The 12,624-nt window shown below is 33.3% G+C and overlaps 1 protein-coding gene across 1 annotated transcript in view; it reads left to right on the top strand.

Moving 5' to 3' along the window:
• ROBO2 (roundabout guidance receptor 2) overlaps nt 1-12,624 on the top strand; it is a 573,165-nt gene that overhangs the window by 530,713 nt on the left and 29,828 nt on the right. Inside the window, exons 21-22 of the mRNA XM_007164107.2 lie at nt 1,233-1,514; nt 6,823-6,979. Of these exons, the coding sequence (XP_007164169.1) occupies nt 1,233-1,514; nt 6,823-6,979 (439 nt within the window). The remainder of the gene's footprint in view (nt 1-1,232; nt 1,515-6,822; nt 6,980-12,624) is intronic.

Below are 12,624 nucleotides of genomic sequence, written 5' to 3'. Positions count from 1 at the left end.
TTTAAGCTTTTGTAAAATGTAAAAGCAAAATTAATATTTTACAAGAATCCTTACTTCAAGTACTGTTGGGTATCATCTCATCTAAAAGTTTCAGGATATTTTGACTATTTCAGCTTTCTCCTTGTGATGATAAACTGGTTTGGGTACTGAGACAACCTGGTTTATTATTACAGTACTATAACTAGTTGAAAATTTCCCATAATGAAGAGATCAAGTGGGTTGATGACCTCATGTCCTATGAAATGTGACTTTCAGAACATACATTATTAAGGAGAATAATATAATTATATTCACTTTTAACTCTATATGATTAAAAATAGTATTAGTGTGTGTGTGTTTTGGGGGTTTTTTTCTTTTTTTTTAGATACTAGTATCTTTCTTCTGGGAAGGAAAGTAAGTGCTCAGGAGAGAGGTGGCAGTTCTGAAATAAAAAGCATCATGTAAAGATAATTTAGCACACCAAAGTGATAAATGGACTGATTGATATTCAGTGTTGTTCCTAAAGTTTAATTTTATACTTGCTGTGTTACAACTTGAAACTATAATTCTCCACTTCTAAGATTTGGTAGCATAAACTAAACTCGCTGATCACTCATTGCTTTTTCTATAGTTAAATCCTGCTGTATTGTGAAAATGACTTATTCATGAAAATGTTCCTTTGTTACCCAAGAAAAAAAAAATTGCCACTATTAGTTACACTCCATTTCTGGAGCTGTGAAATCAACCCAGATAAACAGCAAGTTGAAACTTCAGAAGAAAGTGCCTCATAGTTTGGAGAGTGTAATTTTGGACATGTTTGCATCTATTTAGCAGTTATGTTCCATGTCTCTTGGGATAAAGTGGAAAAAGATGCTTTTATCCATGATTTGTAGATTCACTTTTGTCATTGCTTCAGTAAAGAGCTAACAATTTCATAGAGTCTAAAACAGAATGAGCAACTGAAAGCATTTTTTAATAGTGAAATATACCAAACTTCTCATTCATGGTTGAAGAAAATGGGGGAAGGGGTGTGTTAACCAGTGAGACATGAAGGACAAGCCGTAGGCCTGCCTGTCACAAGGCTGATAGCTTGGTGATGGTTGTATATCATCTACCCTTCATTGGCTCACGAAGCCCCTCTCAGCTGAAATGCAAACGTGTGGCATGACACATTTATTTTTCATCTTCAGTCCTGATGGTTTTGGGCTTCCTGTGCATCATTAAATTGTTTCATTTCCCTATGTTCACCACAGATGTGCTGCCACCAGTTCCAGGCCAAGGGGATAAAACGGCAACAATGCTCTCAGATGGAGCCATTTATAGCAGCATTGACTTCACGACCAAAACCACTTACAACAGTTCCAGCCAAATAACACAGGCTACTCCATATGCCACTACACAGATATTGCATTCCAGCAGCATACATGAATTGGCTGTCGATCTGCCTGATCCACAGTGGAAAAGCCCAATTCAGCAAAAAACAGATCTGATGGGATTTGGTTATTCTCTACCTGATCAGAACAAAGGTAACAATGGTATGTCAAGTCCTTACTTCCTGAAGAGTTATTTTTATGTCATTTTTGCATGAGATAGAAATTAGTATTTGTTGTTCAGTTTAGTGATTCATCACCAGGTTCACTACCTAAACTAAAAAGTATAACGGCATGTATTCAGTACCTTCCACAATCCCCACCACCACCACCGTCGTCACTATCACCACACACCAACACCAATCAGTGTCATCCTTTTAGCTCTTTTTTCAATAGTGATCAATAGTCCATCTCGACTTCCATTAGGCAGGATAGACAAAACATGCCTCCACTGTCCTATGACATCTGCTTCTGAGTTGCTAACTGCATGTTCTGCATGGGCTTGTGCTGTGAACTAATCACATGATGCCACTATGACCTCTGCCCTTTAACCCTTAGCCTTACTTTACATCCCTGACTACCGATTGGCTGAGGGATTGTCTAATAGAATGCCACACAACCAGTCACAGGATTTCAGCACCACCAGCTCTCACAACAGCTCAGAGAGGAGTGGCAGTCTCTCAGGTTGGTCTCGTCACAGTAAGGAGAAATATTTGTTTGTCACCAGCATATGACCTGTGTTCCTAACAACCATGAAGAAGTACCTGGATCACAACTCACTGTCAGACATTTATCTTTCAAATAACAATAACAGTTTATCCTAATGAAATCATGATTTGGGGGAGGGGGTAAAATTCACCATCACCCTTTATGCACTAATTGTACAAGGATGTATTCAGGGAAAAATAGTACCATTTTACTAAATACGAATTATTAAGGAGCAGATGAGTTTGATCTGCCTTGAACCCTACTTAAGAGTCAAGAGAACTTTACAATAAAAAGATCATATAGGAAAGTCAACCCCATGGTGTGGACACCAAAAGATGAATTCAACAAAAATGCAAATAATTTTGGAGATTGTTCATAACATTAGGAGTCTGGTGATGTGACTTTCTATATTTGGACAATTTTTCCGAAATATTATGTAATAGGATTCTATTGAATGATATTATTTAGAGTAAGGTCTTGATACCATGCTAAACAAGAATGCTAATATGGGACATTATTCTTTACATTTAATTGCCCAAAAAAACCCTAATCTTTCATATTGATAATTCTTTTGTGCTGTAAATTGTAATATATATTCAAGATACATCAGCTGAACTAACAGTCTGTACTGCAGGTATTGTATAGCACACGTGGGGAAAAACACATTTTACTGGAAAGAAATATATACCTTTCATAATGAATATCAGTGATTTTCTCTAGGCCGAAGGATCCTCATCTCTAAAATGAGGAGGTCCTAGTAGACATTCTAACTTTCAAACATAACATGTATGTTGTGTATGACTGACGACTTTATCTGCACATTTCTAGTTGATGCCATGACCTTATTTGCTTATTTTTTCATACTAATGATATACTATTTATTTCTATGAAGTTTTTTTTTTAACCTCAGTTTCTTAATAGAAGATTATAGTGTATTATGATATGTCACAGGCTACGAGGCATCAAGGCCATAAAGAGTTAATTCTTTTACATCATTAGGTTAACATTTACGAAATGACTTTTCCTCAGAGATAGAACCCTTTCAGTCTGAAAATGTTAATGTTCTCTCTCCCCTCCAAAATGAGCCATTTGCTCTTCTTACCTATTGGTAGAATTAGATACATTGTAGAATGCAGAAAATTTTAAACATCTGTTATGAATTTAAACTGGCTTAATAATATAGGGGAATTTTTTGAATAACCTTATATGTCATTTGTACTGTCATTTATTTATGAGGAATCCCATAATTGTACTGAATAATTAAAAAGTTAATTTTATCCTAGGCTTATTTCATTCAAGATATGCAAAGTGTCAATCAATATATATATATATATATATATTTTTTTTTTTTTTAAATCTATATATTGTAAGCCATGGATTGTTTAAGACCTTCTGTGAATTCCTTATTAAATATTCTGTATATCCTGATTACCACTGAGTTTTAAAAGTTATCTTTTGAGTAATTGTAAGCAGAACATGATTCACAATAGTGCTTACTGCTTTTTTGAATCCATTAATCTCCTGAGTGACATTTATATATATATATATATGAATTATATTAACTACTTCATCTACATTTGAATACAAAATTACTTAAATCGGTGATAGAAAGCATTCTTTAGGAGGTAAGAGTGACGTGATTATTCTCTTCTTAGTTTAATCAAATTGAGTTTAATATTAGAGTTTGTTTTGTGCTTATAATCAGAGGTATGTTTCCTAAAGCTTAGATTTAAGATCAAACTGCCCTATGGATATTGGATCATATCATATTGATATTATAAGATTTTCTTAATTTGTGCACAGTGATGAAACAAATTTAAAATAATCACAGTAATAAAGAAAATTGGACATTCCTGAGTTATATGAATGAATTTCTCACCCTTTTTGAAACACTCTTATAATTTATTAAATACAAAAGTTCTTAGCACTTCTCTTAAAAAAGCCAACCATCAAAAAATATAAAACTCAGATTTTTTCAAAATAGTATCTGCAATCATAACTTTATATATAAACATGCATATACTACACAGTGCCAGTAGTAATAACAAAATCTTTTTATATGCCAGTATTTTTTAAAAATAGACTATAAGTTTAATTTTAAAATGAGCTATTTTCATAATTATCTTTACATAGAAATCATTTGTTCAGCATAAGTAAATATAATTCCAAATATTTACATTTTCAGTTGAAGAGGGACGGGTCAGATATATTTGCAAGTCATCAAAATATGTTCCCCTAAAATATAATGCAGGCAGTTCTCACCTTAAAATGCTTGATGATCTTTGGTTGCAAGTAAACAGCAACACAATGAGTTCACTTAGATCAAGATATAGATCTCAGATAGAGAATTTAATTTTCTCAGCTCATATCATATGCCCCTATTATGCTAAGAGCCCACCTCTTAACTCATTCTAGAGAAGACAAAGCACGTTGATTGATAGTCTTACCAAAAGTACCCACAATGAGAGAGCAGAAATTTCCCCCAAAGAGGGGAAAGTAGACATTGTATGGAAAACCCTCACAAATTCCCCCTATGAATCACCTCTGCTTCCACAGCACATTTTTAAGTAAGTTGTTTGGAAGAGTTGATAATGGCTTTCCTGACCTTGGACAAGGATTTCAACAGAGCTGGGTTCAGAGCTGCAGAAATTGTAATTTCCAGTAAAGCTGCTGCATTCTAGATTGCTTGTTCTCCTACTGTGTGAATATGGACCACAAACTCAGAAAGAACCTCTATTTTCTCATCTATAAAATGGAGATGTAAAAACTTCCCTATTTGTGTCAGTTCTGGTGGTGATCATATAACATTTCTAAAAGTGCTATAAAAAGTGAAAAAAGCATAGTACACATATAAATATACAAGGGATAAAAGAGGTACAACTAGGGAAAAGCTATGAAGAACACACGCCCAACCCATTCTTCTTTTAAGTATTGAGACATAGTTCTGATACTACCGAGAAAGATACAATCTTGTTTATGATCGTTTTGATCAGGAAACAAAGAATTAAGGCTCACCTACCTTAAACACAAAAATTACAGACTTAAATTCAATCAGGTTTATTATTTTTATTCTAAGAATCAGGTTATTTCTGGGATCCTCATTGGGGTAGGAGTTGGGTGGGGAATGGCTTTGGAAACAGGTAGAATTGAGTTTGCTTTGAGATAGAGGATATAGGAGAGTGTGATAATGACTGGCATTTATTGTACATTCTGAGCCCTTTATATGCATTATCGCTTGTAATACTCAAAATAACCCCCCAAAATAGTAACTTTATATTTTTTTACATGTATGGAAATTGAGGTGATATCTATGAATAACTTGTCAACTAGGTGAGAAACTAGTTTTCAAACCCAGAGATCCAGCTCTTATCTTCAAAGCAGAAGATACCTGCTCTCCTTTCTCTTAATACTTCTTCTGCCAAAAATAAAAAGTGAAAGGAAAGGTGAAAGCACTCAGTTTTCAGGGATGCTCTTTTAAATATGTGTGTATATGTGCACACTACCTAGAAAGCAGACATAATTCCATAATTGGCAATAGCGTATATGTCCAGTTCAGTAGTTTCATCACTTTCTGAAACTCAAAGTTATTATTACGTTCCATAATTTTCTGAATTGGCTGATGCAGGTTAGTAATTGGTAGAAGAAAGGAGATGAGGCAAACTTCAGTGATATCTCTATTGTTAGATAGCTGTGCTACAAATATTTGATGCTCGTAACTTTTAGTTCCAGAAAGATGTAGTTCAAGGGGTCAATACCATTTTTTTTTGGAAATACAGCTATTGACTGTAGTGGGAGTGACAGAAGTTACTTTGGTTCCCCTGAAACATTTTTTGTCATTCTGCTCAAGAAGTACACATTTCTGCATCCAACTGTGGTCCATTTAGGAAGAAACTTGATGTACTTAATTTTGGCGGAGTAAAAAGTACTGCATTGAACAAATGATAAAGCTATACTTTTATATTTTTTTAAATATTTTTATATTTTTTAAACTCTATTTCATTAAGCTCTGGTAATTCCAGATATGGTTTATATGCTGCCAACCTACTTTCTGCTCATGTTTTGTGCATGAATTCATTTGTATTATGAGAATACTGAAACTGATTACTGTATTTCCATTAATTTTCCCCATATTTGGAATTTTAAGAAATGTTATGCTTAGACATCTGGGAACTACTCTCGCTATATGCAAAAATAATTGTGCCATTCATTAGTCAGAAATTCTATAAAACATATCATTGTGAAAGATTTACAAGTATCCTCCAGATTGTAGTTGATTGATTTTTATAAGTTACTTTTAAGAGAAAACTGTTACTCTCCTGGATTAATTAAATTGAGTAAATTCTAATGGAAAAGTTTAGCCTGTATCCTTAGATACTGCATTTTCCACTGAGACAGATTATGCAAAAGAGCATTATAAACGCACTAAAATCTGACATTTGAAAGAATTTGTTATGGCCCATTATTTCATCTAACAATGAAAATGTGGAGGCAGCAAACGTGAATAAATCAATAAATTAGCTTTTGCTACCGCAGCCATGTTTTTGGTTTATTCAGCTCTGCAGTTAATGCATTGTGAAAGAAACAATATCATTTTGAGTGATTTATAAAAATGTTTTTCTGATTATATCATTTCATTGTTTATAGCTTTTAACAGCTGTAACATACTGTTTCTGGTGTTTTGAAAACATAAATACATCTTCCTGTCTGATATACTCTGTTTCTTGTGATATTCACTATGTCTGAATAAATGTATTATTATTTTCAGGTGGGAAAGGTGGAAAAAAGAAGAAAAATAAAAACTCTTCTAAAGCACAGAAAAACAATGGATCAACCTGGGCCAGTGTTCCACTACCTCCTCCCCCAGTCCAGCCCCTTCCTGGTACAGAGTTGGAACACTATGCAGTGGAACTGCAAGAAAATGGGTAAAAATATCTCATATACCAGCAAAATGCCCAGGGCTATCCTCCTTTCTCTGTTATGCATTTTCGTCTTGATACCGTGTCATCTTCCTGTTTTCCCTGCCGCCTTCCCAACCTGTTCATTGCTCCCCCCCTCTTTTATTGTTTGCCCCATCTATATATTTTTAGCTGATAAATACAACACAGCACATATTGAGGACGTAGAATCCTTGGCCATCAAGTGCCTTAGATTGTCTGCAATCATGATAATGCAGCCTCCATTTATAATATTGCTTGTTAGTTTGAAAGCAAGTAACCCAGAGCTCTGTGAACTAAAGAGGCACTCCTGAGAAGGGCTGAAAAGGAAATTAAAATAACCTTCTTCATCATCCCTTGCATTTCTCTAATGACTTGATGTCTGGCCATAGCAGGGCGCCCACTGTTGAGCTCCATCACAATGGGATAATTGTAGGGATCTGGCCAGTGGGTAGGACTTTAATCATCAGCTTTGATGGGAATTTAGGGATCGAAACAATAAAGGAGGTTCAAGCCAATGCACACTCTGTAACAAAACCTTTTAAGTTAGAAAATTTCCTTTAAGAGTTTTAAATTAAGTGACCAGCTTCCTTATTCTTTCCCAAGCATCTCACAAGAATTAGTTTGTTTTCCTCTGTTAGTTTGTTAATTGATTTTGAAGTAGAAAGACATTGATACTGTTTATTTTTTAATCCAAAAAAAAAAAAATAGATAGTCAGAAGAAACATAGTCTCTTTTTCTATTTTAATAATTCTAAGTGCTCTGTCTTCCTCACAATTTCCAGGTTACCCATTGCTTTTGACTGAAACTGAAAAATGCAGAATAGAGGCAGTTTTTTATTCCAAGTTTTCCTTTATTTAGAAGTATTTAGGTATTAAAATATCTCAGTTTATTTAAATAATGGTTTTATTTCCTATCTTGTTTTACATAAAGATCACATGCACATGCTTATAATTTTTTCTCCATCTCCTTTTTTCTTACATAACTGCTGTCTTTGAGGTCTCCAGATTAATTTTCCTAACTAGAACTTTCTTTATCACATTTGCTTCCGAAAAAAGATTCCATTTGCTTTTTCTTTCAGTTACCTAATATATATACACATATACTCTATATATGCATTATGTACACAGATAGATAGATAGATGGGCATGCATATATATAAATAAGCATACCTCCATATTTTTTCTCTATATCTTTCTTTCCCTCCAAAGGGCTTCATTTGCTTTTTGAGATTGTAGTTCCCATATATATGCATGTCATTTTTATTGTACTTTTGTTAAAACGTTCACATCTGAAATAGGAAGTTAAAAGCATACCTTCTTTCTCTGACTTTTTTAAAAACAAAACTTTGCCCATGATCTTATGTAATACATATCAATAATAAAATATGTTAGTGTCACACAATTCCTAGGCAGGGAAGCAGGGAACAGAGGTGTGTATTTCACAAGAAGATATTATTACAGGGCTTAGAAAAATGCATTTTAAAGGCCGTAATTAGAAAATAAGAAAATAGAACTTGTAAACTGGGGGAAGAAAAGTAGTGTTGTTAAACATTTATAAACATAAAGTCTTGAACTCAGATAACGTAAATATTGTAGGTAATTTGGAATCTTGATTAGTAGATTTGAGATGACAATGACTTTGTCCATCTCTTGTTATCTTATTAATATTTTTGTATTTTCTAACGTGAAAACCTTATAATACTGAAAAAAGATTTTTTAATATTTTCTATATTTATACTCTGCTATTCATGATATTAACTTTGAGCTTTTATAGAATTGTTTATATGCCTTGATTTGAAACTTATGCAAATTTAAAGTTTTCTTGAAATATAAACAACAAAAAACTTTAGAAGTCACCTGCTTTTAATAATTTTTATTTCTAACAAACAAGGATTCAGCAATTGTACTTCTTATGGTGATATGTAGATTTTGTTTTTGTTGTTTTGGTATATCATAATAGAGAACTTATTCAACATACTTTTTTTTTTTTAAGTACATAAGAACTGTTAAGCCCAGTGCCAGAAAGGAAAGCAAAAGAGATGAAAGAAACAAAAACACAATTAATAAGGAGGATCTGATCCCTGATTTAGGAAACTCACAGAATTCAGAGGTAGAGACCAGAAACCGCACACACACACACACACACAATTTTGTATGGCGAGCCCTAGCTAAGCAATGTGCACAAAATAATAACTTGCATACAGAAAGGGATAACCATGTATGCCAGATAAGGCTGGGGCAAGCCTATAGAAGTTGAGTTTTGAGGTGAATCTTGAATCACTTATTCACAAATAATAGTACCCACAGTTGGGTGTCTATTGGGTGCCAGGCTCTGAGTCAGAAGCAAAAAGGATAAAGGTAATGAGAAGTAGTCCCTAACATAAAGTAATCTCCACATCAGAATAGATTTCTAACCAATGAGTACAACAAAATGTTACTAGTGTCACTATTTGCCGTGCAGGTGGAGAGAAATTTTCCTAGCTAAAGGCAAAAAATAGAAATAAAATGAAAGATGAGGAAAAAAAGGAATAGTCCCATTAGTTTTCCTTTAGTACTTCCTACTCTTCCTTTGAAACCCCACCCTATTCTAGTTAAGGTTACTTACCTTTCCTTTATTTGTCATTATTCCTTAAACTTACTTCTCTATTGTAATACTCATCACATTGCATTATAGTTGCTTGTCTATATCTTTCTGCCACATGAGGTTTGTTGAGCTTGAAACATGGACAGGATAGAAGATAATTTGAGAAGGTGTCGTGAGGCCAGTTGTGAAGTCTTGTATGTCTTACAGGAATTCTGATCTTTGGGTATAGAAGATGGATTGGAGGACATGAGGCTAAGGCAGGTAGATAATGTATGGGATATTGCAGCAGAATGACCAATACCATGAAAATGATAAGAGAATAAAATAAGGCAATGGCAGCAGGATGGAGAGAGAGGGATAGATTTTAGAAATGTATCTAGCCCAGAATAATCAAAATCTTGAAAAGATTGTCTTTTGCTTTTTATTACAATGTTTAATATTGTTTCTAAGAGCTTAGATATCATCAATTTTCTTTCTTAACCTTTCTTGAGCCATTTTCCCCCCACAATACTAAATATCAAAAGTTATCAAATCATTGTCCTAATAGACAATGATTTGTTAATTCAGTACTATATCAACAATGGTAAATGTTCTCTCTCATCAATATGCCTCTCTCAGCTAGACAAAAATGTATCAAAATGTTTGTTCTTAGCTATAAATATAATGTATTTTAATCTAATCATATGATGCTAGGAAGAATTCAGTAGTAATTCAATAGAAAACTAATGCTTTGTTTTGCTATTGCAATTAGAAATTGGCAGGCTTTCGTGGTTGTTGAACTTTATTGTATTTTTATTAGTAGTTTGGTGTTTGTATCTGGCCTTTCACAAGTTAGTTCACATGCAACATTGATTTGTCATCTGCTCATTATTCACCAGGCAAGACAGATAATATGATGCCTCATATTTCACTGACAGTAAAAGTCAAAGAACAAAAGCTTCTCTAGGAAAGGTTGGCCAAAAGACCTTTGGATTGGTTTTAGAATCATTTTTGTAGTCTTTTTTAGGTTACTACAAGAAAAAGTTGAATTTTCATCACTCAAATAAGATATACATCTGTAAATATGAAGGAAACGCTAAAACCAGAACTATGCTTTTCATAACATTCATAGAGTCATCTATTACTTTCTTGCCCTTCTTCAGAAACTGCACAAAACCTAAGTATCTGTTGTTCTGGAATGAATTAAGACATGAATACCTCAGAGGTGATGCACAGTTCTCCCCATCGTATGATTTGCACCATATCCCAAATTTCTTTAACCTGTTCTCTCATGTTCTTCGCCTAGACTTTCTTTTATCCCCCCCTCTCTATTTTCCACTTCTTGCACAAACGACTGAGATGAATCCGTGGATTTTTCTTAGTTCTGCTTATGTTCCACAGGGGGACAGAGTTTGCTCACTTCTGTTCCAGATTATCTTTGTAGAAAAGACTTGGAAGAATTGATGATAAACACCCATTCTAGTTAAATGGAATAGCAATTAGAATATTTCTTTAGTCATTTAGTACATTATGCAATGTAATTGTATAATGTTAAAACTCATATTTATATGGTAGACTCTCCTTTGCCTGATGGTGTTTGAATAATAAAAAAAATGAGTTGAGTAAAACTAATTACAATTTTTTATGTTACCTTAACACATGATATATGTACCATTACTTACTCCTTTTCTTATGTTCTGTATGTATTTTCATTCCATGTGTGTGTTCCCTTTAAATTATTTGAAGTAAGAATAGTTTACTACTTATGAAGTAGGGAAATTTTAGGAGATAATTGCCTACTTCCATTTGAAAGATTGAATATATAAATGTTCTTTCTTTGTTCAAAGGTAAGACATCCCTGACAATAGTCTATGTAAGCAAGGAAAGTACATATACTACTTTATAGAATAAAATTGTGCTATTTTGTAACAAGTTTTATGAAATAAATTTAAACTATTGATGAAGTATAACAAGATGCATATTCCATATTGAAAATGGGCAGTTTTTTAAAAAAATTAGGCTACTTATACATATTTTTGTTTGACTTAATAATATAGCATTTAAAGTTAAGTAAGTTAAGAAAAGAAACCTAAGCATTCTTAATAATGAAGCAGTTTGTGAGTTTTCATTTCAAATCAATAAATATGCTTATCATCATGTACTATTTTTAAGGTATTACGTCAAATGTGGCCAAACAGGAATAGTTCAATGTCATTATGTTAATGTAGCTTAAATCCACTTGAGGAAAAAATACTATTAACATGTGAAAGGTTAAATACTAAAATAAATTGGACAACAGTTACAGAAATCAACATTGGAAATGGCAGAAGACAGTGTATAATCAATTTTCAAGTAAATGTGCAAAAATATTATCAGTGCAAGTTCAGAAGAGTAATATGTCAGTGCTACTTGGCCTCATCAGGGAAATCTTTATAAAAGATATGGGATTTAGCCTGTAACTTGAAGGATTTGTAAGAGTAAGCTAGGTGAAATTGGAGGAGTCTAGCTTATTTGAAATAAGTTGAATTCTTTAAACTAATGCACCAAGATGGAAAAGTACAAAGAAAGGAGGAAACAAACCAATTTCTTTTGAGCAGGAGATTCTTGTTGAGAAACTGGAGAAAACATCTGAAAAGGTAGGTTGAGGCTTTGACACATTTAATGGACAGAACAGAGTAAAGTGAAGTGAATGTTTTATTCCAAGAGTTCTGATGTTTTCATAGACAGAAAGTGTAAGTGATGTGCAAGATTGATTAGAAGATGGGGAAAATTAAAAGCAATAAATCCAACTGGGATAGTGGTTTATGAACCTTTTACACCACAGACTCTTATCTTCGAATGAAATCTAACTGTGATCTCCAACATAAAAAACATTAAAAATGCCATCGTTTTAGAGCAATATCTTTTTTCGGGTCATACTGGTACGTATATAGTCAAGAAATGGGAATACAAGTTTAACCGTTAATATTTTCTAGTATATAAAAGTGGTTATTTGTAACACACTAAAGTGTGCCTGATACTAAAATGTAAAAGACATTTCAGAAGAGATATTCCTATCAGATTATACA

Source organism: Balaenoptera acutorostrata, chromosome 4 (assembly GCF_949987535.1).
Source record: "Balaenoptera acutorostrata chromosome 4, mBalAcu1.1, whole genome shotgun sequence".
NCBI lineage: Eukaryota > Metazoa > Chordata > Mammalia > Artiodactyla > Balaenopteridae > Balaenoptera > Balaenoptera acutorostrata.
The sequence above is the reverse complement of the archived record's forward strand: the minus strand, read 5'-3'. Positions and strand labels throughout refer to the sequence as shown.